The following is a 24,816-nucleotide window of genomic DNA, read 5'->3' as shown; positions in this document are numbered from 1 at the left end:
CGAAGACTGACCACTACTTACTTCCCTCTCTTCTTCGCCTCCCGCATTCGGGGTCCCTTTTGTATGTAAACCAACCCATGCCGCTCTGCCCGCTTTCTGCGAATCTAACTGTCACTTCGGGCTGGTAGGAAATTATATCAATCCCATCCATTACATCTCTCTCACCACAACCCCCGCCATCCCCATCTTCTGCCCCGTTTACTACTCCATCCCCCATAATCTACTACTAGATCAACATGGCTACCGCTCAGGCTGAGAAACCAGCCACCAAAACCTTTGCTAATGATCCTGATGATGTCTCCGACTACGATTCCGAGGATGACTATTCTGATGACGATACCCAACAAAAGCCTCAACAACAGCAGCAACAACAACAACGCCGTCGTCGTCGTCCCCGGCAGCAAGACCCCAACGATGAAGACGACACCTACTATTCCGATGAGTACTCGGATGACTATGATGACTACGACGATGAAGATGATGACTACTACGACGACGAGGAAGAAGAAGTCCAGGCCATGGAACGCTACCAGCCCACCACCATCAGCAGCCGCGACAATGTGCCGGCACAACCGATCGCAAACGGCGGTATGCAAGAAGCGGAAGGTAAAACCGGCAATGACTGGGAGGATCAAGACGGAATGAAATTGAAATTGGAATTGAACTTGGATATTGAAGTCGAATTAAAGGCTCATATCCATGGTGACTTGACGTTGTCGTTGCTGTAAGTACCTCCCCTTTTTCTGCTTCTGATTGATCACAATGATTGCGGCGGCGGGGAATCTGGCCTGCGTGCGGACCAAATGCATGCAATGCAATCAATCAAATCACTTAATCTCGTTCGCTACTAGTACTTGATCGAGATCCGATGGTTGACATGATACCCATTCTCTTTTCCAGCGCATGATTTCGCCTCTCGCCTCTTGCCTCTTTGCCTCCAGCACCGCTGCATTTCTATCATGTTCATCCGTCTTTTCTCCGTCGCCGAAATCCCGAGCGTGTTCGGTTGTCGTCGAACAGAACCAAATCAATCTTCCGGCCGAATTAGTTCAATGGTTCGTTCGATAAAATCCCGGGGATAAGAATGGGTTTCTTTTCTTTTTCTCTTTTCGCCACATTGCTGGCGCGTGTGTGGTTGACCGTCGGTCGGACGGTCGGTCGGGTTCCGTTCCTGGCGATCGTTGCACTTTTCGTCCATTTCGGCCGGCGCTCGCAAAATCCACTTCATTCCATTCCGTTCCGTTTCCGTTATGACGTTTACGAAAGGACTTTCCTCGGTGCTTTTCTTTCTTCTCTCAACAATAGCGGTTGTTATTTTGCAATGAATTGCCTTGTATTCTTTTTTTTTTTTCTACATTGCCATTGTTCGGATAGAAGTGGCGACTGCACTTGGGTACTGATGTATGCGATGTTCTTATCTATGGTGATGCTGATGCCGATGCTTATTTTGACCCATCTACTCCATATTTCAGTGTCTGTGCGCACTTATACCTTTGTTGGTATGGTTTGCTTGATCTTTTTTGCAGCTATCATAACGAAGGATATACTTTCTTTCCGAATATATCATTATATGTCGATGTGTTAGTAGTGCTCTGTAGATTTCTTCTGCATATCATGTGCTTCGGAAACGCCGACCGTAGATATACGATACTCCAACAGTCACCAAAAAGTATCGATTCACAACAACAAAAGAGAGCAATCTACCTGACGTACTTCAATGCACTAGACTGTAACTACTGCAGAGCAACTGGACTCATCTAACGTATATATCAAATCACAATATGCATTGCATACTTCTAAAGTACTCAACCCTAACTTACCAGATGGAGCCTAAACGAAGTAATAATGAAGAAAATGAATATCTTGAAATAATACTCTAAGTTTGCGAGCAAGGAAAAACGACAAGGAGATCCGTTTGTAAAGGGTTCCTTTATAATATCCAGATGCATGTGCCGTTGCCACCATACCCTTCCGTAGTGATACGCTGCATGGAGGAAATGTTTATATCACAGCAGTACATCTCTTCTTCTGGATATTCACCGTGGAAGTTCAAGTCTGAAGAAGCATCCTGAGATTGATGGGGTTTGCTTGATATGCTTGAATTTATAATTCTCGGTCGATCTCATAATAGGTATAGATGCTGTTTACTAGTTCTATATCTCAAAGATAGGTACCTAAAGTCTTCTGGTGGTGTGAGTTGGATACATGACGATTAGCAACCTTTTTATTCGTATTCCTCACATAATTTCTAGTTATTGTGAATGGTTGTGGAATGTAACTAGGTGCTCTTTCTTAGTAATTCATCCCAATACTTTCATTACTCAATTGGCGCTACCAGATTTTGAAAGTCAGATGTCGAGACATCCACTATGTCAGCTTGCCTTATTTTTTTTTTCCTTACCAGAGATATCACTGGGTTATCTTAGCCAAAACACCGTTCCTGCAAGTAGTATTAAAGACTTGATAGTAAGATATATGTTTCTTGCGCAATAGTCGTCAAGACTAATGAAACAACTGGCCAGATTTATACTCGCTGCTATTGTTTGTGGACTGATCTAAGTATTTAGTTGATTGTGATTACTCTCCTACTTAGTTCGAAGATCCAAACCCTATAGGGTAAGGGGGGATATAGTCTAGCTACTAGTATATGATGTACTACAGAATTTATAGGGAATAAAAACCTGTTTTATGTTATAGCTTGAAGCCTATCTTAGCTATTCATGTTGAAGAACATTGGAGTAGCCAGCTATTTATTGCTGGGAATAGAGTATCAACAACTACTACTAACAATATTAATGTCAACTCTGTTTACATGGAACAATGATATCTTATGTGACTCAACGCAATGATTATGCGATGAAACGATTGAAATGTACAATTGGTCAATATAAGATAGAAATGCAAGCGCATTCGGCTGAGTTGTGATACTAGGTTTTCCAGAGTTTACATATATCCTGGTCAGTCAGCGACTACACAGTATAATATTGCATGTTTGTACTTGCATTGAGGCTGTCCAAGACTTGGAATTGGCCGTTTTAAGTATGCTGCTCTTGGGAGATCCTCTTCTTCAATTATAGCCAGGTAAAATTAATTGTGCCGTGACTCAGTATTCTTAACTGTTTATCAGTATTGCTGGGAGTGATCGCTATACTATATTGACCAGTTAGGTAAAATCCAGCGTCGCCAGATTGTGAGCGACACTATAAAGTTCGGTAGTATACTGGACATTGTGACAGATAATGGCTTTAAGAAGTGCTGGTCCTATTAGTAGCTCTAATTGTGATGTTTAAACTGCAAGAGTCATGATTGACTGCAGTAGTAGAAAAAAGTGTGCTAGTTCAGTTACCAGCAGAAGGAGCAAGGTGCTCAGAATATATAGTGAGACTTTTACTCCATGATATAGTAATTCTAGCACTGAGATGAAACCAACATTCACTAAATCCTCTCAATAAATAGTATACGCCACATAGAACGATAATAATATACTAGAAACAAGTAGGAGCCGACAATTTCACGTGTGGCCTCAATATTGCGGAGTGCCAATTCCTCGGGAAGGGTGAGCCCATCGCGAAGATGACAATCCCGAGGTACTCTTGGCGGGATCGAAAAGGAGTCTCGCAAACTGCCACCACTTGATCGCCTAAACCCGCGCATACCAGCAGCCATTTCCTAACTACTCAACATATATCAATCGCCAAATTCCACCCAACACAAGAAAGGAAGTCAAAAGAAAGAAAAGAAAAAAAAAGCAGTCAAGAAGCAAAAATGGCACCAGACCGCTCCAACATCTCCTTCACCATCACCCACATGAACGCCAACCACCAAGACTCCCTAGCAGCCTATCTCCAAGTTTACTGCCACGTTTCCGCGCGCGAAGCCAAATCTGCCCGTCTCGAAGACATCAGCTTATCCGATCTCGTCATCAGCGCCAATGGCACACGCTACACCGTGCCCATCGACCCAGCAATGGGAAGTTTCTCCGAGTCGCGATCCCGCCTGGTAGCCATGCACCAGGAATGTCTTGCGCGACTGGGTCGGTCGGACATTACCATCAAGGAGTATCGGCGGCCAGAGGGGATTGAAATCTTTCTCTTCTTCGTGTTTGCAACGGCATTGGTGGCGTTCTCTCGACGCAGTAACTTCCTACCTGGGTCGTTGTTCTACGAAACGGTTGGACTGGGGGCGGTTCCGCCACTGGCGCAACTGTTTTACAAGACACAGCCGTTTGTGCTTACGGTGATGGGCGGGTCGCATGTGGTGGAGGCTAGTTTGCTCACGGTGAAGAGGTTGAGGCGGCATGGAGTGCCGGTGTTGTCGTTGGTGTGGTGCGCTTGGGTGGTGTCGAATTTGATTGAGGGGTATACGGTGTGGATGAGGTTTGATCGGATGGTGAGGGAGGAGGGGGCGAAGAAGGAGCATCGGAAGTAGTCAGATACGTTGTATGTAATTCAGAAGAACAAAACATGTCTATCTACCGGATTAATGAACCACAACACATTAAGACATATTGAACTACTACTACTAGACTAGTGTCTCCTGCTCTATTGCGCAGTGGCTTATCGCTTATCGGCTAGTTAGCGGGCATCGACTAGCGGCTTACTCATCAAATCACGGGACCAGACTAAACCAATCTCAGACTAGGGTAGTAGGGCAACTTCCACAAGCGAGCCACAGTGCGAAATTCAACGGAAGCCGACGACAAGCACTCAACTCCTTACGACCAACCCAACGACCCTTGCCCGCTGCGTTCCTGGTGAAGGGCTGCAGGATTAGAGGTGAGTTTGTTGCAATTAATCCGTCGTGATTTCGATCCCTCTCGATTTTTTCCCGGTGTCGTCGACGGTCGGTGTGCGCGTGCAATCTACGATCGGTTTCAAATTGAAGAAATACATTCCGGGGTATATCGAAGAGTGAAGAAGAGAAAGATCATCAGAGCAGTTGTTTGGTGCAAGGGAAATATTAGCGGCGGCGACGACGACGATTGAAAAGAAAAGAACAACTCAAAAGAAAGATTTTTTTTTTCTTCGCTTTCTCGTCCATACCCGAATTCGCACTCATTTCCAGCATCGAGCATCGCCACACACACACACACAACGCACAATACATAACAATTCAATTCAAATCGACTCGACAATCGCACGAACAACCATCGACGCATCGGGGCAAATTCTTCGAAAGAGGGATTGACAATCACCGACAACAGTCTATTGCTATTGCTACTAGCGAGCAATCCCAACTAATTCTTCTGCCATCTACAGTCCCCTCGAACAGCAAACATGGGTATCTCACGCGACTCTCGTCACAAGCGCTCGGCTACCGGCGCGAAGAGGGCCACCTACCGCAAGAAGAGGTATGCATGAGTTCCTACTGTCTCTATTCCAGTACATCACACTACGAAAGAATACGACTGACGCACGGCAATCCAACAGGGCGTTCGAGAAGGGTCGCCAGCCCTCCAACACCCGTATCGGAACCAAGAGAATCCACCTGGTCCGCACCCGTGGTGGTAACCAGAAGTTCCGTGCCCTTCGTCTCGAATCCGGCAACTTCTCCTGGGGTTCTGAGGGTATCTCCCGCAAGACCCGTGTCATCGTTGTTGCCTACCACCCCTCCAACAACGAGCTCGTCCGCACCAACACCCTGACCAAGTCGGCCGTCGTTCAGATCGATGCTGCTCCTTTCCGTCAATGGTACGAGGCTCACTACGGCCAGCCCATCGGCCGTCGTCGCCAGCAGAAGACCGAGACCACCGAGGAGAAGAAGTCCAACAGCGTTGTGAAGAAGCAGGCTGCTCGCTTTGCTGAGCAGGGCAAGGTCGAGTCTGCTGTTGAGCGTCAGTTCGAGTCCGGTCGTCTGTACGCTGTTGTGTCGTCCCGCCCCGGCCAGAGCGGCCGCGTGGACGGATACATCCTGGAGGGTGATGAGCTGGCTTTCTACCAGCGTGCTATCCGCAAGTAAAGAAATCCAATACACAAAAGCGAATAGTTCACGTTGTGTGGTTGTTAAGTTAAAAGGGCTGGATGGATCGGAGTTAGCATTTTCCAGAAAATTAGCTCTGAATTGATGGATGAATCAGATGTTCACACTTTTCTGTCCTTAGCAGATATCAACTGTAGTGTACTTCCCGTAGTGTAGTTCATACCAACCTAACTCACTAGTGTAGTACCTTGTTATCCGATGACGAAACCTCCTATCTACCTACCTACTAACTGACTTAGTTAATTAATTAACCCCTCATACCTACCTACCTACCTACATACCATTGATGTAACCACCACACCTTCCATCTATATACCTTCCCCCCTCTCTACCCCATACCCTCTCCCACCTCACCTTATATCACTACCACCACCACAACCAACACAATTAACCACCATGTCCACCACCCACCCCCAAACAACCCCAAAACACCACCAAAAACAGTGAAGACATCAATCCTCCTCCTAAGCGACACCCACACCCTAACCCCCTCCCCTCCCTCCCACCCCGCCAGCACCACCCCCTACCGGCACCCCCTCCCCCCACGGACCTCCTCATCCACGCCGGCGACCTCACAAAAGTCGGACACAAGCACGAGCACCTCACCACGCTCTCCTTCCTAAAGTCCGCCCCAGCACCCCTAAAACTCATTATCCCGGGCAACCACGACATAACCCTCGACGAGCCATACTACAAGCGTATCGGGCACTACCGCCACCGCTACCGCACCGACCACACGGCGCCCTCCGCAACCGCCGGAAGCGATAATGTTTCCGCGGGGAAACTCACGCTCGGTAGGGGACTGTCTGATGAGGAGTTACGGGAGATAAAGGAGTTGTATACGGGGAAGGAAGCACAGGATGCAGGGATTAGGTATCTGGAGGAAGGGATGCATGTGTTTAGGTTGGGGAATGGGGCTGTGCTGAGGGTGTATGCGAGTCCGTATACGCCTGAGTTTTGTCAGTGGGGGTTTGCGTACCCCCGAAATATGGACAGGTATAATCCTCCGGAGGAGGAGGAGGGTGGGGATGAGGATGGGGATAATGGGGAAGGGGAAAGGGGAAGGAAGGTAGTAGTAGTGCCGGATTATCCCGGGGTGGATGTGATGATTACGCATGGACCGCCGTATGGGGTGTTGGATCAGGTAGTGCCGAATCATATGAGTGTGGGGTGTGAGCATTTGTATCGGGCTGTGAAGAGGGCGAGGCCGAGATTACATGTGTTTGGACATATTCATGAGGGGTATGGGGCGACGAGGAGGGAGTGGAGTTCGGGGAATGAAAGTGTGATTCAGTGTGATAAGGAGAGGACGTTGGAGGAACGGTGTGCGAGGGTGGATGTTAGTGGGGAAGGGGGCAATGGGTTGAGGGTTGGGGAGGAGACGTTGTTTGTTAATGCGAGTGTGGTGACGGTGCAGTATCATGCTGTTAATGCGCCGTGGGTGGTAGAGATGGATTTACCGGCTGAGTAGGACCCTATTAGATATGGAGTTTGGAGGTGCCTTGATGGTACTTGGTTTGTCTATGGAATAGAGGTACAGTATATAGTTATTTATTTATTTAATGGCCGTCACTTATGTTTGTGACATGGTAGTTACTCTGTTAACACTGTTAATGTTAATGTTACACTGATGCTGTTCATTGCAATGCAACTACCTGTACAATCACCGATATGGCATAATAATATACATGTACAGTCCAACAAACGAGATGTCCAACAGAAGGGAGAGAAGGGAAGTAGGTATCTCACTAAAAAAGGTATATCATGCCTGGATATGTCAAGAAATGAAAGTGCTTTAAAATGTAATAATGTCCAACCAGAGAAGTGAAGTATAATGACTGTGCAACCGGCCGGATTCCACGCTGCAATGCAAGACAATGCCGATGTCGACGCTGAATGAAATAGAATGCAAAAATGATGAATGTCCAGACATTATCAGGAAGAAAAAAAAGAAGTCCGCGAGGTATCACTCCTCACGCACGGGCGTCTCCGTCCGGAAATCTAAGCGGCTACCCTTGCGACTGACCCCTTTGAGCAGACTGAACCGCTTGAACACGGAGTCGCGCATGCCGCCGCTCTGGCTGACCGGACTCATCAACTCAGGGCTGCGAACAGAATTGACACTGCTCCGCGTCACCGGCCGGGGGTAGTCGGTGATCGAAGGAATCGTCGACCATCCGCCCTTAGGGCTGCTCACGGATGGCCGATCGTCCGCAGATGTCCCATTCGTGTGGGAGGTGGTCCGACTCACGCTGTCGTGCGACTTGCCTGCCGTGTCGCGAGAAGCACTTCTTGTCCGTTGCTTCTTCTGGCTCTGGCTCTCTTCAGTCGCGCTGGCGCTTATCGACAATGACGATGCGTGCTTGTGTAGCACATCGCCTAATCGGCTCCGTCTCTTGTGATGGGTGTCTCGCGACTGAGTAGTTGTCCGGCTGTGAATGGTGGCTGCATCATCCTGATCGACCTCCCCGTTGACGTGCTCCTCTGTAGTTGTGCCATTGGCCTTGGTATCCGACTGCGGCTTTGGATCTTCTTGCACAGTAGACACCGAATTGCTCGCCGCGTGATTGCCGCGCTTGAAAGGGTTCATGACACTGATCCGGTGACTGACAGACTGCTTGGCAGAGTGCTTGCGACTATGGATCTTCCGCGAAGAGCGAATCAGTTCCTGCTCGGGACTGAGCGCCCGCGACGCAGGCGGCTTCTGGCGTTCCTTGATGGACTCCGGAGTGCTACGCCGAGGCCACTGAGGCGTCTGTTCAATTTCTGCCGGACGGAGCGAAGAGATTTCCGGTTCGAATGCCTCTTCAAAACGGCGCGTCAACTCGGCTTGCGTAGCCTGATGCGCCGGCCGGTGGTACAAGGCCAGCGCTTGCTTGATAGCCAAGGCATGGTCGATGAGGGCCACTGCCAGTGCATTCTTCATTGGATCGACCGGCTTCGGTGTCACTAGGCCACCCTCCTCCTCTTCATGCGCATCAGACAAGAAAGGGCGATAAGCAGCAACGCAGTTGGGGGTGGCTGCGTGAAGGTCGAGCAACTGTTCCAAAGCCTCGCTGAGGTTGTTAAAGCCTGTGTCCTCCCCGGAGGCCGCCCGACGCTGCAACATGGACAGCTCATGTGTCTTGCGCCACGTCCGTTCGAGCGCCGTATGCAAAGGCGACAGTGCAACTTCCTTCACCTCAACCACCTCACTTCTGCGGAGGATGTTCGGGAAAGGCTCTGCAGTGGTATAAACCGTCTTCTCAACCCACTGCTCCTTGACATCCACGTCACGAACGTGCTTTCGTAAGGTTGAGCTGAAGTGACAGGGCTCCGACACCAGAAGATGGTCTCGAACGGACTGCGGGATCTTCGAACGTTGGTAGACCGGATGATCCACGTCGCGATGAACACTGACAGGATTGATGTGCAGGTATTGGCCCTCGTAATCATGCACTTCTCCGGAAGACACGACCTGCGCAGCCGGGTGCTCTCGCTGCATACGGTCAATGAAAGAGACCATACGCTCCGTCGGTGCACACTCAATGATAAATTGCTTGTCACGAAGAGTGGTAGGGAACCCGAGTCCCTTGTATTGCACACGGAAGTACCGCGGGAACTGCTTGCTTTCCTTTGAGATGAGATCGTAAATCTTGGCCATGGAGCCGTGTGCTCGTGAGAGCTTGGCAAAATCCACCACAATGTCTTCGTACTGCTGCGCGAGTTCCTTATAGCACACCAGTGCATGTGCCCAGGCTTTGGCGTCCTCGAAGTGTTGAATAACCGCAAAGTAAAGGGCTTCCTTTCTCTCGAAAGAAGTCTGTTCTGGGAAAGGCGGGTTGAGCAGCTCAGGCAACATCCGCTTCGGATCCCAATCATATAGATCGGCATGGAATTGAAGGGCCAGGCCGGCCTCGGTGAAGTTTCCTGCTGCAGCCTGCACCTGAGCGAGCTCGTGGACGTAGCGGATGAAGATATCTTCACGACCCATGTCTTTCATGTACTTCATCAACCGAAGAGTGTGTAGGCTCTCGGCCATCGAGCCTCCCTGAGAGGCCACGAAGAGGTCGAGCAGCTCATCCACCGTCGCAATCAGGGCCTTGACCGCATTGGACAGGTCTTCGTCGTAGTCTGCGGAGCTTTCAAAATGATCTGACAGCTCAGCGATGAATAGTTTCTGCACAACACTTTCGCTCATGTTCTTCCTCTTAAAGAGGTTGTCCAAGCTGGAAATAACCTCCGTTTCGATTATAGAGAGATCCTGGTTCAGACTCCATTCGCTCAGAATCATCGTCCGTAGGATGTCGACGGCCACGTGCCGTAGTCCTTCGTGGACACTGAGACAAAGCTCAATTATGGGTGCTACCAGGCCAGGAACATACTGCACCTGATAGCCGCCCAACCGACTCAACCCGTACTGTTCTTTCTCCTCATCAGTGGTTTCCCAGCCGATTGATTCCCAGCTGGAGTGTAGCAAGTCCGCACCCTGTTCCCGGACATCGCCCGCGATCTTCCAGATGGCGCGTCGCTTCTGCTCGGGGTAGGTCTCAAGAGCAAGAGCATCACTCGAGACAACCTTGAGCAAAGTCATGAAGAATGTCTCCCATAGTCTCGTATCGAACGTCTCCGCATCATCCGGAGATGGAAGGAATTTATTGGTCAAGATGGTTGCCAGATACTCCAGACTCTTGACAGTCGCCCGGTGGTTGTAGACATGAACGCTGAACCAGCTTTCAGGATACGCTTCGCAGTTGAGGATCGAAGTATGTACTTCGAATGCCTGTGTAAGGAAACTGGAGAGCTCTAGGCCCTTCAGCCGGGGCCGCTTGGGGTTGGGTATTGTCGCCGCTCCAGCCAGAACTGCGGACAGCTCCACCAGCGCTTCGTCGAATTTTTGAGAGTGCTTGGAGGATTTCACCTGGAACGGGAATGTTTTGCTGAAGAGCAAAGAAAGGTAGGTTGTCTCCTCAACACCGTCAGGGATGATGGAATAGTATGAGGACACAATCTTCGGCACGAACTCGTACAGGAACGGGTCTGGTTGCTTCAACAGCTCCGCCACGATCGCGCAACACAACCGGACCTGGTCGCGGTAGAGGTCCGATACAGAACCTGTCGCACCCCAGTAGGGTGCCAACCAGCTGATACAGCTGGACACCAGGCTCTTTCGCTCCGATCCTGAGCCGAATATCTCTAGCCGTGTGTAGTGTTGGATGAGAACCAGCTTATAGAGAATCAGCATGCCCGTGACATCCTTGCATGAGTCGATGAAGCTGAGTGCGATCATGATCGCCTCATCACGACTGAGTACTTTCGAGAGCTCTGGGAGCCAGGTGTGGAAATGCTGAACCACGAGGGTTTTGTTCCCCACCATCGCAGGCGAAGGGTTTTTCATTAGAGCCTCGAGCGACTTGAAGATTGTATGCAGATCCCGGTTAAACGTCGACTGTACTCTAGTGATGCCAATACCTTCCTCTTTCTCTTTCTGCTGCAGACGGGCATTGATGATGAACTTGAGGACATGGCGTCCTACCTTGAACGTTGCACGGAGATTCCGCGACTGCTGAGCATCGGAACTGGCCTGAAGGAGACGTAGATAGCTTCTGACGAGACACGGCGTAGCGAAGGGGAAGTTGAATTGATTATCAGCGTAGTGATCAACTAACGGGCCCAGGTTGAACCGTCGGTCGTGAACAATACCAAGAACAGTCACGAGATCGTTGAAAATCAAGTCCTCGTACTCTTCATTGCCTGCATTTTCCACCAAGATCCCGAAAAGGGAGTCCAAGACGCTGCTGAGCTGCTTCACAATCTCGATCTCCGGGACAAAAAGCACACGCTTAAGGGTATCTAATACTTCGTTCACAGGTCGTTCCCTCCAGTTCAGAAGGCCGAGTATCACCTGATCCTGTGAATATTCCGTGCTGCAGAGATGCGTATCCAATCGCAGGGTAGCCAAAGGACCGGTGATTGCCTCGTCTTTCGCTGACTCATTCTTGCCCAGCGAACTCCATGGTAGAGAGAGATAAGCTCCCTTGCCATTCTCGATATGCGACGTATGCTTATCGTAGGCATGCAACAGGAGCGAATGAGGGCCGTCGCGCATGAAGGCCTGGTTGTCCCACAGTGGCATCCAGGCAAGCGCAAAGGGAAACTCGGGCGCATCTGCAATACTCATGATCAAATGCGATCCAGGGATCTGATCGGTGGGGATGTTGAGACGAATGGTTTGGTTCCAAGGCGAACCCCGATCGGCTACTGTGGTGCGCCATGCTGTCTGTGCTGCATGGTTGGACGCGGGGACAACGCACCGATCAACGCGCGCCCCCGACGATGTGCGGACCTCCAGAGTTAGTTGCAGGTTACGGAGTCCTGTATGCCCTGGAACCGGAACTTGACCGGATTGCGGATGCGAAAGCAGTGCTTCTGGAGGAAACGTCGCGTGGGAGATTGTCACGTAAATATCCGACCGAGGTTTTGTTGGGGCCTGAGAGAAGCCCATCCTCCTCGTCTGAACGACATTGTGCAACGATGTGGGATTTTTCCGGACCAGGCTATCTGCGTCGGGGTCCACATAGGGGTAGAGGTGGAAATGCAGACGAGCAGCTCGTTGAGAGCGCACATACTTGCCAGTAGGGCTTGGAAGTAATGTGCGAACAACGCCATCGAAACCATCATCTCGTCCCTCTTTATCCTCGCCGTCCTCAGATGGAGACCAGATATTGATCACCTGCTCCGTGTCCTTTTCCTGACGCAGGATCTGAGAAACTTCGAGGAAACCCACTCCTACCGTCCGAAGCTGAGTCGATTCTTTAACCGGCTGGCTGCTAGACTTTTCCTTGGCACTTGTATTACTTCCAGATGACGGAGGCGGAGCTTTACTCGGCTCCTTTCCTTGTTCGGGACTTGTGATACCGCGTGGCTTCGAGGTCCACATCATACTGCGGCGAGTCCTGAGACTCCCCTTGACTGATTGGTTAATCCCATTTTGCTGCTTGTTACCAGGAGAGCTGTCCCGCGAAATAGACGTCCTCGGCTGGGCGGCGGCGGCGCTGCTGACGACTGATGCAGTTTCTGGGGCGCGAACCATGACGACCATGTAGAGTCTCGGGCCGTTTGCAGCGCTGTCGCCAATATCCGTGCTGCTCAAGTCGGTGAACAGCGTTTTCAGTTTGGCGCTCTGTCCCATACTTGCAAACTTCTCGGGCGAAGGAATGTCCAAGATGTACGTCTCAGAAAGGGGTGTGAGAGCTCCCGTCTCCGACTGCGAGCACAAGTAGACAGCCAAAGTTACTGGCCCGGGCGCATGTCCAGAGACGGCATTGACTTCGAGCATCAAATGATGGAGCGCAGCGGCGTCTGATTGCTGCATGGGACTGCTGTCGAGCATGCTCATTTCGGATTGTAGCCGAGCCAGTTCTACGGCCGAATCCTCCCCAGTGAGCAGACGCCCTCTTTGCTGAGGATCTCTCACAATGATCTCGCCCCCCAGCGCTTTGTTTCCGCGAACGAGTTTCCAGACTACTTCCTGCCGCAGCGCATCCTTCTCTTGTGCGGTGAGCACATTATACAGCAGCTGGCGCCTTGCGAAATCGAGTTCCTCGACGATCTTCGTCATCTCCTCTACCGTAACATACTGGCGGGAGAGCAATAACTGATGTAGATTGGTGGAATGCCATTCGCGTAGGCAAGAAGCAATCTCGTCGACGAGTGGCTCGGAGAGCGAGGTGGGTGTTTCATCGCCAATCTTGAGCATTGGCACAGGCGCGGCTGGTTTGGGTGCGTCGGGGTCTCGAGGGGCCACGTTGATGGGGGCGAGCGGCATTGAATTCGTCCGAAGGAAGTTCTGAGGGGAGCGCGGGCTGGCTGGGCTTCCGCGCCCATCTTCGTCCAGCCTCTGAATGAAAATCTGAGACGGCTTTCCTTTTTTCGCGATTACGACGTTGGATACTTCCCCGAACGCGTGGTCATCATCTTGGAAGGAGGCCATGCTATGGCGCACATCTCCCTCCGGAACCGTGAAGGCGACACTCGACCGGTCGCCATTGGTAATTGTCTTCTCTCCATCGCCTAGCACTTCACGGATCTCGACACAATTCCGGGGAAAGATTCCAGAGAATACTCTCGCCTCTAGGGTTTGACCCTTGGAGCTCGTCAAGCCCGCCAACAAGGATGGCGGCGCGACGAGGTAACCACGACACCATTCCCCATTGGCGCCACCTTGTTCAATTATATACAGCTCATCACCAAGCTCCAGAGGCAGATCGGCCGGGGTAGTCGGCTGAAATGGGTAGATAGCGACAGCGAAAGCGATTCGAGGCAGAGGCCGCCAGGGCATATCTGCGATCGAGGCGGCAGTCCAGAGCACACCCCGCCGCGGCGTTCGTCACAATGGGCGTTCCGAGGAATGAAGGAGTACCGATGAAGCGGGGTCGAAGGGGGGAGGGGTTCAGATCTGACAGTTCCTTCTGTTGATTGATTGAGGGGCGCTACATGCAGGTATGGTATGAGAAGAAAGGGAGGAATGTAGACGGGGTTTTTTCGAGATGCGGAAGCGCGAATTCGAGGTGTGCCTTGCGATATTGGTGTCTTGCTAATTGGAATAAAGGGGGGGATATGGAGTGTCAAACTAGATGGCCATCACCAAATGTGCGGTTAGCGAGAGATAGATTCCAGTAAGCGAAACGTAGGCGTGCTTTGTTGGCGTGTCAAAGTTAGAGAGAGGGTCATGATAAGCGGAGGAGCAAAAGCCATCCAGGAGCGGGTGTCGCAAAGGGTCTCAGTGACCGGAACACCGCTGCAATTGGGGCCAGCGGAATTCTTTAGTGAAGGTACTAGTGACCGTAGCTGAAGTAAGAACCGTGACGAGGAGAGCACCAGTAAATTGATTCCTTCCAGCTTCAGGCCTCCGACAATTTTGGTGGCAGGCCCCCTAGCAGTGGAATGGGAGTGGAGCCGAGGGAGTTGTTCACTTGGCAGGAACTGTGGAGAAGGCACACAGATGAAACGAAGGGAGGGGGGTTTAAAGGAGGAGGGGAGAGGAAGAGGAGGGAGCTTACCCAAAGCTAAAAGGGAATGTAGGAGAGGGAGGGTAGAAGGGAAGGGGGGGGAGAGAGGAGAGATGAAATTGAAGGCGTGGGAGAAGAGGGACGATAGTAAGAGCCACAGAAAAGAAGGAGAAGGGGAGAGGGAGAGGAAGAAGAAGAAGAAGACTGATGATCACAGGGCCGATGATGGGATGCTTTCCATTGAGCAGGAGAGCCTGAGGATCGGGGCGGGAGGCGGAGAGGGAGGCAAGTGTTGCCAGTAACAGCCTGAGGCTAGAACATTGCTTCAAGGGTAACTCGACTAGCGATTCCCCGAGCAGGTTGATTAACTTTAATTGATCGTTATATTGGCCTCGTCATTACTGATCTTATGCTTCCCACCCATCGGTAGGTCCAGAGAAAATTGGAATTGAGCTTGTCTGATGCTAACTACTGTATATTCCACATATCCCGCGCCCTCCTTTTGGGGGTTTGTGTCCAACGTTGCTAAGTTGTGCCTGGTCCATCCAACAAACGGATCTGGCACACTATTCCAACTCATCCATGGGTCCATTTCCGACCGATCGAGTGCAAGCCAGTGAAAGTGGAGAGGAGGCTGCGTGTATCCAAGTTTCACCAGCACGTTTCCTTCCCTCGAATTTATTTTATTTTTTCACTTATTTTATTTTTCTTTTCTAAGAACGTCCATCCCGTCAGAGGAAGAGCAAAAGCAAGGGGAGACAATCCGCCCTTCCTTCCACCATTGAGGTCCGTGAACTTTCCAATAGCTGTGGGATATACTTAGACTAGATTGTAGTAGGTAAGACTTATACTTGGGACCTGTCCATGTGTCCAGACCGGCCCCGACCGTCAATAGATGGATGTCTTAATCCTTCTCTTATTATCTAACTATCTTATATTTAGATGATCAACTCGCTGATTACTTGTTACAAAGTAGATACTAGTTAGTTAGTTAGGCACGGAGCCAGGCTGACATGTTAATACATCCAGCACAGACCCAGCGCGTGGCCCCCTGAATCCAGGGCTATAAAATCCAACTAAACTAAGTGAGTAGAGTACTAAGTAGATACCAAAAAAGGTTTGAGATGGAGTCGGAGCATCTGCCCGCTGACTGGTCTATCCGGCTGGGCCGCTAAATTGGTCTCCCTCGCTTTTCTTTTTTGAGAGGCGTTTCTCTGTCCCTCTTGGGTGATGATCTGCCGGTTGCCAGTATCGGTTCCTTCATCGTTCATCATTACTCTCTACAATGATGTAGAGTAGACTAGCTAGCTAACGTTACTCCACGCTCCGATTATCCCCCAATACTATAGATGCCAATCTTATGGACCATCCCTTCATATGCAATGGAGTTCTCTTTCCCTTCTATCGCCTCACTTGATATTCGGTACAGCGCCCGCGCTGGATCGAAATCTTCCTAACGCTGCTTCCCGTTCCTCTCTCAACGTCGTTTACTCTTTCGTCCCACCAGAGCAAATGCAGTGCGACCTTAGCAGTCAGGTTACCAATTACCTTCCTCCCCTTCATTGATCACGGGCTATAGATACATCAACTGGTATAGGTACTTAAGACAGAAAGCAAGAAGTGAAGAACACAGAAAAAAAATGCAAATATCCAACCCATGCGCCCATCTTATGATGCGCAAAAAGAACAAAAGTCCTACCATATCCACTTCATCCAGACAACCTTGCCTTTGATAGGCGGTCGTCATGATGCGGGGATAGACCCTGAAAGGACTCTGGCCACACGAGTCAGACAAGGAAAGAGACACCGCTCTTCACCTCTGGAACATGGCAATGGCGTCCTCCTTGCGCCATTCGAGCTCCAACTGGCCTTCGTACACCGCATCAACAACGCGCCGGGTCCGATCGTACGCTTCCCCATACCGACCCTCGCACTCCCGGAGTACCTTCAACACCAAGCTCCGACTCAGGCCGGGGTCGTCCGCGTCACCGAAATGCTTCTCGACCCGCTTCTTCAACATTTCGATCCCTCGCCGAATTTCCTTGGCATCGTATGTCGCCAACACCTTCTTCGCCACCGATCGGGAGTGGCTAGGTCGGCTGGCAATGTCGGCGGGGTTTATGCCCGTCGCCACTAGATTCTCCACTGACTCAATAAACTCTAGCAGCTTGCCCAGTGGTCGGTGAATGATGGAGTCGAGGTAGAGTTTCATATGCTCCTGCATGTCTTGGTGCGCCCGATCGCGCCACCGCTCCAGGACGGGGAGGCTCCGGACATCGACCTCCTCGATGTAGTGGTTCATGTTTTCAATGAGGAGAATGTGGTAATTTAAGATTTCCTTATCTTCCGGGTCTCCCGAAGTCGCAGCCGCTCCCGTGGGTTGGCCCGGCGCCTCCTTGGCGATGAACTTGAGCGATTCCCACATGGCGCGGTTGATGCGATCGTAGGCTTCGTTTACGTTGACCCGGATGTCGTAGAACTCTTGCGAAAGCATGTTCTCCACAGCCGTGGAGAAGTGGGGGAAGACACGCATAAATGAGATCACTCCTTTGCGCTTGTTGACCTTGACCTTGGTCTCCTCGATGCCTCGAATTTGCTCGTCGACAAACCGATTGAAGAGGCCAAGCAACCGGGAATGGAGTTTTTGAAGAGAGTGGATAACAAAGTCCTGGTTGGTGTCATCAAACTCGGAAATAGCCTTCTCAATGGCCAGCAATATTCCAATTCCTTGTCTACATGATAAAGTCAGTCTGTAGTCTTTTGACAAGCGCACAGGAGTCAACTTACAGTGGGTCAGCTCTGATAGCCCAGTCCACAAGGTTTTGCATATCAGTCGGCCAAAACGCGAAAAGTTCGTCCATGATCTGCTCAACTTTCTTGGCCATCGCTCGGTCGGGATCGTGCAGCTGTTTAGAACCAAAACTGGGTATCCTGCGCTCATCCGGAGCCCCTGACATAACCAGGTCTGGAAAGTCGACCGTTGAAAGCGAGTTGAGATGGAAGAAGTAGACGATAAAATTCTGCTCTTCCGAGATCATATGCAGGGTCTCTTGAAGCGTTCCCCCAAAAGCTTCGAATGGCTCCAGCTTGCCCTGTTGCTTTTCCCCTGAGGGAAGCCTGAGGCCTGCTGCAGCTCTAATGGTCTTGCCTCGTCGCACTGTGAGTTTGCGGGCCGCCATGGTAATTCCTTCAGACTCCTTCTCCTTCTCCTGGTGAGTAAAGAGGAGTTCCTGCTCCTCTCCACTAGGCTTCCTCGCCGCCTTCTTCCACGCCAGGTTGTTGTCTCGGAAATCATTCTGGTAAGGGTGTTTGGCCTGCTGTTCATACAAGTTGATGAGCGCGTGCCACTCTCCGGAACTAACTTCCCGAGCGAAGAGGATCACAGCATGATACTGCCACAATTCACGACGGGAATAGCCACGGGCTTCGCTGTCGAGCTTCAGGGGGTCCTTTTGACCATTGGCAGCCGCATCAATCCTCTTTTGTTCCGCAACCTTGTATGCAATAGCCATGAATTGCTTCAGTCGTTGTAAGAACACACGAGCATGTGTGCGATACTCTTCCTTCTTTTCTTTGATTGCACGCATTTGGCCGATTTCTGTGTCGGCATACACGCCCAGGCTGCCATGGTCTCCAGCCGCATCGGCAAGCCGCCTCTTGTTATGCCAGATGTCAGAATCAATCATCAACATCGCTTTGTACAACGTAGATAGGGCGAGTTCGGTATCTCGGAGGCCATCGGGATTGCTCAATGACGACTCCTTCAAGGCACGAACGTCGTCTGAAGAGATGGAAAGAGTCTTGAGTAGGTTTTGTAGCTCGTTCTGAAGCAATTTTTGATTGGCTGTTTGCACCTGTAGACCCTGGGATTGCGTTTCGATATAAGCCACGTCATCGTTGAGAGTCTGTTACCTCCGTTAGCATACAACCGAAGTGGCCGAGGCGATGGAATAGGGCCAGGAAAGGCCGGCAAACTTACGTTGAGCTCATGGGAATACAAGGTAAGGAGATTGTCCAGCTCCTCACACTCCACGATCGTCTTGTCGATAAGTTTGGCAAGTTGATCGATCTTGCCCTCCTGCTGTTCGAGGTTACCAAGCCAGCTGGTAGCCTCTACACGGCCAATCTCTCGGCGGATGTCTGCCTCCAAATCTTCAATCTTCTTTTCGTCTCCTAGTCGTCCGTTCCAGCCTAGGTCAGTCAAGATATCGTCAAAGTCAATGCCACGCCCTTCAAGAACACTAGGGTTGAGTCCGAGCGCTTGACAGTACTTGATCGTGTTATCCTCGTGACGCCTGCGGCGACGATCATGGGGCGAAGGAGACACGGATCTCGATCTTTCTGTATCAACTTTTACAGAAGCTCTTGATGTATCTCTTGGCTCTGCGAGTACCTCAGTCGAACCGACCGTAGGTTCTTCGGGCGCAGGTTGAGTCACTTCAACTGCGGGTGGCTCCATCCTGGGGGGTTCGGCAGGAGGCTGCACAGCTGGCGCTGCTGGCGGCGCCAGTGGCGCTGGCGGTTGCACCTCCTTCTCAGGGGATGAAGATACAACTGGGGGAGTCTCTGCTTCCGGTGTCGCAGGAGAAGTCACCGTATTCTCGCTGTTAGTCCGAAGCAAGAACGGAGCAGGCACCACGCTGGTAATCCCATCCGGCTCATCAGCGGCAGCCTTCTGCTTTTTCGCAGCTGCGAGAAGCCGCTCACCAGCACCACCAGGCCTCGGCTTGAAGGCCCCATGGGCAGTGGCAGCTTTGCGGAATGCGCTTGCAACGTCCTTGGTCTGCTTCTTCTTGATCATCGGGCCAAGCCCAGGACGGTGTGCATCGGGATCATTTTCTTCCACAGGCTCAGTGGCCTCCAGATCACTAGGAGGCGGTGGTACTGCAGCTGCAGCAGTCTCTGCTATCGGCTGAATCGGCTCTGGATCCTTTGTCAAAACCGGCAGTGTCGGAGCTGTGGGCACCGGCGCCTCAGCAGACTCGACGGTTGGTGGGGGTTTGTTAAATCCTGAAGAGCCTGGCGTGAGTGCTGCTGGAACCTCGACGGCGGGGGTATTGATGGGGTTGCTCGGGGGCTCAGGCTCCTGTCGCTCTGCTCGTGCGGGCGAGCCAATGGGCTTTTCGGCTGCTTCCCTTAAGGGCGATCTGGGACCCACGCTACTACCCGGACTATGCATGAAGGTGAGATTTTCTCCAGAAACCGACCCAGGTGTAGTAGGCCGAAGACCGTCTATACTGCGGCTGGGATGGAGATCCTGGGTACGAAGCGTAGGTCTGGACTCAGGACCTTTCCGCCCGTCGCGTGAGGATGGTGGTCGGGAGTCAGGGAGGGGACTTCCCGACCTGGCGTCTTCAAAATTGCCATTCGACCGTTCCCGCTGACCGGCAACAGGAGCGGCCTGCAAACTAGAGGGATAGTCCCTATTCCTCGGTTCCGGGGGAGATATTATGGGCACCTTGGGCACTCTGGAATCCGCTGCTGCAAGACGTTCGGCTGCACGGGGAGGTGGCTGTTCGCGCTGGTCAGGAGGCATTGGCGGGGCGTGTTGAGGAGGACTAAACGGAGGAGTACCGCTTTTACCAGACTGGCCAGTAGACGGTCTCCCCATCTGATCCCGACTTCTTTGCGCACGTAGGGCATGCTCCTCAGATGGTGGTGGCGGTGGTCGTCGTGGTCCATCGCGACTGGGCGCGCGGCTAGAATACGGTGACTGGGGCCGGCTGCCTTGTGAAGAGGGAGGCCGCGGGGGAGGCAGGGTCACTTCAGGACGCGGAGGACCAGGAGGAGGGCCTTTAGGAGCTGGCGGACCTGCAGCTGATGCACCAGCAAGCAGCTGTCGTTCACGCTCATCGAAGCCGATCAAGGTCGGTACCTTGCCGCCAGTGTATTTTCTGTAGATCTTAACGAGGCTGCCTATGAAGAAATCCTTCTCTTTAGAGGTCCGTGCATGCCAATAGTAAGGCTTTCCAACGGTGACGATGAATCCAACATTGGCAGCCCACTGCTTGTGTTGTTGTTCTAACGGCGTGCTCGGGACCAAGGCGTTGTAAGACTGGATTGAGGAGAGGTCATCCAACATCCATGTCTTGCCAATCGAGAACGAGCCATCATTGTTCTCGCGCGCCTTGTGCATGCGCACTCTTCCTGACCGTCTCACAGCGACAATGATCACACGAGGTTTCTTGTTCTCGGGCGGCGAATTGGGCGGAGCGGGGGTGGACGGATATGCCGCATCTTCCAAAATGCGGACATGTGTTATGTAGGACTCGACCACTAGAAGGAGGAAGGGAAATCAGTCGACCGGACACCTTGTTAGGAGTGGAGCGTGGGAGAACTGCACATACACGAGCCATCGCTGTCTTTCTTGCCAAAACAGCTATGAATGATCCGCCGCTTCTCGTCCTCGAATTTCTCGGCCCTCGACATCGAGGCATCCCCGGGGCCGGCGTTACCGCCATTGCGACTATCACCAGCTCGACGAGGGTCTCTTTGAGGGGGCATCTCGCCGGGCGGGGGACCCCGCATGCGGTCACGACTACTCATGGTTGCTAATCGATCTCCGAAAGCCTGGATCACTCAGGAGGTGTTCGGGGATCAAGTGGACATGGTCGGGAAGACGGGGGCAGGGATCACACGGGGCGCGCGCCGTGGGCGAGGACTGGGATGGTCAGTCAATCGATAAGCTCCAACGAGCAAGATCGTGATTCATTCAAAAAGCAAGTATATTGGTAGAAGGCGACGCCATACACGATTTGGCGCAGAACCGAGTTCCAAAACCGACGGAAGGTGGAGGAGGAGGAGGAGGGAGCCAGAGAGGTGGGATTAGGTCATTCCTTAGCCACTAAGCTACCGTTAACTTGGGAGGGTGTGAGAGTATGGGCTAGCGGCTGCGGATACGGCACGGAACTTGGTCTCGGCGGAGGTGGCAGTAATTACGATGCAATTGTAGACACACTCCTCACTAGGGTCGATGATGCGAAAAGTAGGACTAGCTGTATGCTAAATTATTTACTGCATTCTTGGAATTAGGGGAGTTACAGAGCTCGCTCCTCAGTAGATCCCCTATATGCCATCCAGCACTTTTTCGAGCTTGTACAACATAATTATGTAAGCACATAGAAGCGTTTGCATTAAGCGGGCACGGTCCACTCCGGTTGCCTGTGCATAAGCAACTAACTAACTGTCATGCAGGATGCCTGAGTCCAATCCAATTTTGGATCCAGTTTAACCTCACTTCTCGTCTTGGGGCATCGATTGGGAGAAATACCCAGCTGCAATACTGACCATAAAAGTGCTTCATATATAGGTATCTAACATACTAATGTCTAAACTTGCGAACGATAGGGCTGATTCGGTTTATTGGACCCTTGAGCTTACTATATACTAGTACTAACTTGTGCAACTGGAGGTGAGAGCCAAACTGACAGCTACTATTGATGGTAGCAAGCACAGGAGATTGCCAGCGGGCTTCAATCTCCGCTACAGGAACAGAAAAGGAGCAATGGACTACATACCGGCCCGGTGAATGTCCTCCTCTTTCCTCCCCACCACCCAAGAACGATCAGAGCAACAAACCCTGCGAGTACTACCCTCACATAATTTATGTCGTGTACCGTGGCCGGTAACCAGACAGGAAGACAAAAGAACACCAATATGACTGTCACCCAGAGAACAGCAACCGCATTACAGCTATGGACGGACAGGATATTAATGCCGTTTTCATGAGTGATCACGGCGTGCTTACTTATAAACCAACAAGCTATCGAAGCAACAACAAGGCCAAAGAAAGCCGTTAGGCTCCCTCCCATCACCAAAGGTATCGATAGGATACCTGCGTAACCAGCCCATGAGTTGGTAATGCTGTATCCCAGGGTCAAGGTTGACAAAAAAAGAGAATTGACGAGGAAGCTCGGCATGGGCATTGCTAGGGCTCTCGATATCAGACATCCCGGCAGCTGCTTTCTGAATCCAATGAAGAAGAATCAGCAAAGACACCTTTCGTGCCATGATATAGGCAGAATTCAAGGAACACCATATGACTAAATAGATCGTAAGTATACACATAAGGTTCAGTTTAAGTTAGAGTAACGACTAGTTACAGGTAATGAATGCACTGACCCGTGGTACGCAACCCGAACTGCACCGCTAACGAACAAGACGGAGGTTATTAGTATATTTAAAGCATTGAACCCGCCCGCACATCGCAGTAAATGTCTGTGAGCATAATGTGGCAGTGATTGACGTGTTTAATGTATTACATTTGGATTGGTCGCACGGACAGGCATGCAGCTTACTTTGCCTGCGTACTCCATATTCCCCTATCGGGAACTGTAAACTGTAAACTGTAAACAGACCGAAGATAAGCCTACATTCGCTCTTGATAAGGCGGATTTCCTAAAGATCTTTGTCATTATCTTCACGCGGGAATAGGAAACCTCCGATGAAGGCAAGATATAGGGAATGTTTAATTGGGGTGGATAGTAGTAAATGCATAGACACTGAAATCCAAGAAGCGAGTATCAGATTACAACACCCCACACTGAGAGTGAAAGTAGAAGACAAACGAAACCAAACCCTACACACATATAGACTAATCCGTCAACGAAAATCGCGCGACTTCTTCTTCCGTAGAGGCAACATTCCTTACAGTCCAATCCCACAAGTCATCCTGCTTGCTCAGATCATAACTCTCCTCACTCGAGCGAATCTGCTCCTTCCCCTCATAATAAACCCCACTACTCGACGAAATCTCCTTACCACTGGCCAACCAAGCCAACGTAGCCCCCGACACCTGCGGCAACCTGATATTCGGGGTTCCCAGCAACACACGCAGAAGCGGAATGACGCGAGGGAGAATCACATGCCAGAGAAAGCGCAAGACGGGGTTCGCTTCACGGACCAGCCCAGTCCCAGGCATGAGACCAGGATCAAACGCAACAACGGTCCACGACTTAAGTCTTGCATCCTTCGACTTATTGAGACGCCGATGCAGCGCGTACACCCAAAGAACGTTGGCAAGCTTGCTGGTTGAGTAACGCTGGCGGCCGGGATTCTGGGCTGTGCTTTTGGTCGGTTGAGCGAGTTCCTCCGCACTGGTGTACTTTGCGTCGGGCAGGCCGGTCTTTTGTGCGGGATCGTGTGTGCCGCTGGAGGTAACTACTATCCTTGCTGTGTGGGCGAGGTGGGGGATCATGAGGGAGAATAATAGGGCGTGGCCGATGTGGTTGATCGCGAAGGTTTTTTCGTATCCGTTTACTGTGTATTCGACGGGTCCGGGGAACTGTAGGCCTGCGTTGAGGAGGAGGTACTGGATGGGAGGGTATTTGTTGGTTTCCCATTGTTGGACGAAGGATCGAATTTGGGATAGGTCGGAGAGGTCGAGTCGGAGGTAGTTGACGTTGTTTTGGCCTAGAATTTTGTTTATAGAGCCGGCGGCATCTTGAGAGTTGGATCGAGATGAAATTATTACTTGATAGTTGGGGAACTGGCGCGCGAGTTCTAGGGTGCAGTAGTAGCCTAGACCGGCGGTACCTCCGGTAATGAGGATGCTGCGAGAATAGGACATGTTTGTAAATAGGAGGGCTGGGTTTGGTGTCTATGTCTGAGGCGGGCTGATGCCATATTTATGCCCCAATATCTCGGTGTTAGGAACGGAGATATGTGATCCATGCTGTGAGAACTATGACCCTTCTAGGGTTGGATGAGGCAGCAATGTTCCGCTTCGGGAATAGCGGGAACGGCACCGTCGATATCTCGAGGCGCCAGTCTGGACCGGCCACTCATCTATAAGAAGGCCATGAATGAAAGGATCAGGGGAAAATCGTCGCTGCCGTTCCATGCTAGT

At 51.3% G+C, this 24,816-nt stretch overlaps 8 protein-coding genes across 8 annotated transcripts; 4 read left to right on the top strand and 4 right to left on the bottom strand.

The window, feature by feature from the left end:
• Positions 1-145: 145 nt before the first annotated feature.
• On the top strand, positions 146-1,040 carry BO83DRAFT_6447 (uncharacterized protein). Its single transcript, XM_025537501.1, has 2 exons — positions 146-724; positions 901-1,040. Exons 1-2 carry the CDS (start codon positions 237-239, stop codon positions 905-907), a joined length of 495 nt encoding a protein of 164 aa, XP_025393300.1. The 5' UTR covers positions 146-236; the 3' UTR covers positions 908-1,040.
• Positions 907-1,654, top strand: BO83DRAFT_6564 (uncharacterized protein). Its single transcript, XM_025537511.1, has one exon. It carries the CDS (start codon positions 1,085-1,087, stop codon positions 1,583-1,585), a length of 501 nt encoding a protein of 166 aa, XP_025393299.1. The 5' UTR covers positions 907-1,084; the 3' UTR covers positions 1,586-1,654.
• A 1,981-nt stretch (positions 1,655-3,635) lies between these two features.
• On the top strand, positions 3,636-4,494 carry BO83DRAFT_374134 (DUF2470 domain-containing protein). Its single transcript, XM_025530117.1, has one exon. It carries the CDS (start codon positions 3,766-3,768, stop codon positions 4,426-4,428), a length of 663 nt encoding a protein of 220 aa, XP_025393298.1. The 5' UTR covers positions 3,636-3,765; the 3' UTR covers positions 4,429-4,494.
• Positions 4,495-4,839: 345 nt separating this feature from the next.
• BO83DRAFT_6403 (uncharacterized protein) lies at positions 4,840-5,257 on the bottom strand. Its single transcript, XM_025537499.1, has one exon. The coding sequence runs from the start codon at positions 5,156-5,158 to the stop codon at positions 4,874-4,876; it is 285 nt and encodes a 94-aa protein (XP_025393297.1). The 5' UTR covers positions 5,159-5,257; the 3' UTR covers positions 4,840-4,873.
• Positions 5,258-5,276: 19 nt separating this feature from the next.
• Positions 5,277-7,450, top strand: BO83DRAFT_422322 (40S ribosomal eS8 domain-containing protein; the record flags this gene model as incomplete). The annotated part of the gene is made up of 3 exons (XM_025535034.1): positions 5,277-5,350; positions 5,430-5,954; positions 6,424-7,450. The coding sequence occupies 3 exons, from the start codon at positions 5,277-5,279 to the stop codon at positions 7,448-7,450; spliced, it is 1,626 nt and encodes a 541-aa protein (XP_025393296.1).
• Positions 7,451-7,631: 181 nt separating this feature from the next.
• BO83DRAFT_6378 (guanine nucleotide exchange factor DCK1) lies at positions 7,632-14,458 on the bottom strand. Its single transcript, XM_025537495.1, has one exon. It carries the CDS (start codon positions 14,297-14,299, stop codon positions 7,946-7,948), a length of 6,354 nt encoding a protein of 2,117 aa, XP_025393295.1. The 5' UTR covers positions 14,300-14,458; the 3' UTR covers positions 7,632-7,945.
• Positions 14,459-16,316: 1,858 nt separating this feature from the next.
• On the bottom strand, positions 16,317-21,746 carry BO83DRAFT_404706 (GTP-Rho binding exocyst subunit SEC3). The gene is made up of 4 exons (XM_025533736.1): positions 21,317-21,746; positions 18,949-21,245; positions 17,757-18,874; positions 16,317-17,701 (listed from the first exon to the last, which is right to left on the bottom strand). The coding sequence occupies exons 1-4, from the start codon at positions 21,513-21,515 to the stop codon at positions 16,783-16,785; spliced, it is 4,533 nt and encodes a 1,510-aa protein (XP_025393294.1). The 5' UTR covers positions 21,516-21,746; the 3' UTR covers positions 16,317-16,782.
• A 1,688-nt stretch (positions 21,747-23,434) lies between these two features.
• Positions 23,435-24,703, bottom strand: BO83DRAFT_374130 (short-chain dehydrogenase). The gene has a single exon (XM_025530116.1). The coding sequence runs from the start codon at positions 24,535-24,537 to the stop codon at positions 23,563-23,565; it is 975 nt and encodes a 324-aa protein (XP_025393293.1). The 5' UTR covers positions 24,538-24,703; the 3' UTR covers positions 23,435-23,562.
• Between the last annotated feature and the right edge of the window lie 113 nt (positions 24,704-24,816).

The sequence above is a fragment of the Aspergillus eucalypticola genome, assembly GCF_003184535.1.
Source record: "Aspergillus eucalypticola CBS 122712 chromosome Unknown BO83scaffold_1, whole genome shotgun sequence".
Taxonomy (NCBI): Eukaryota; Fungi; Ascomycota; class Eurotiomycetes; order Eurotiales; family Aspergillaceae; genus Aspergillus; species Aspergillus eucalypticola.
This window is presented reverse-complemented; position numbering and strand designations above follow the sequence as displayed.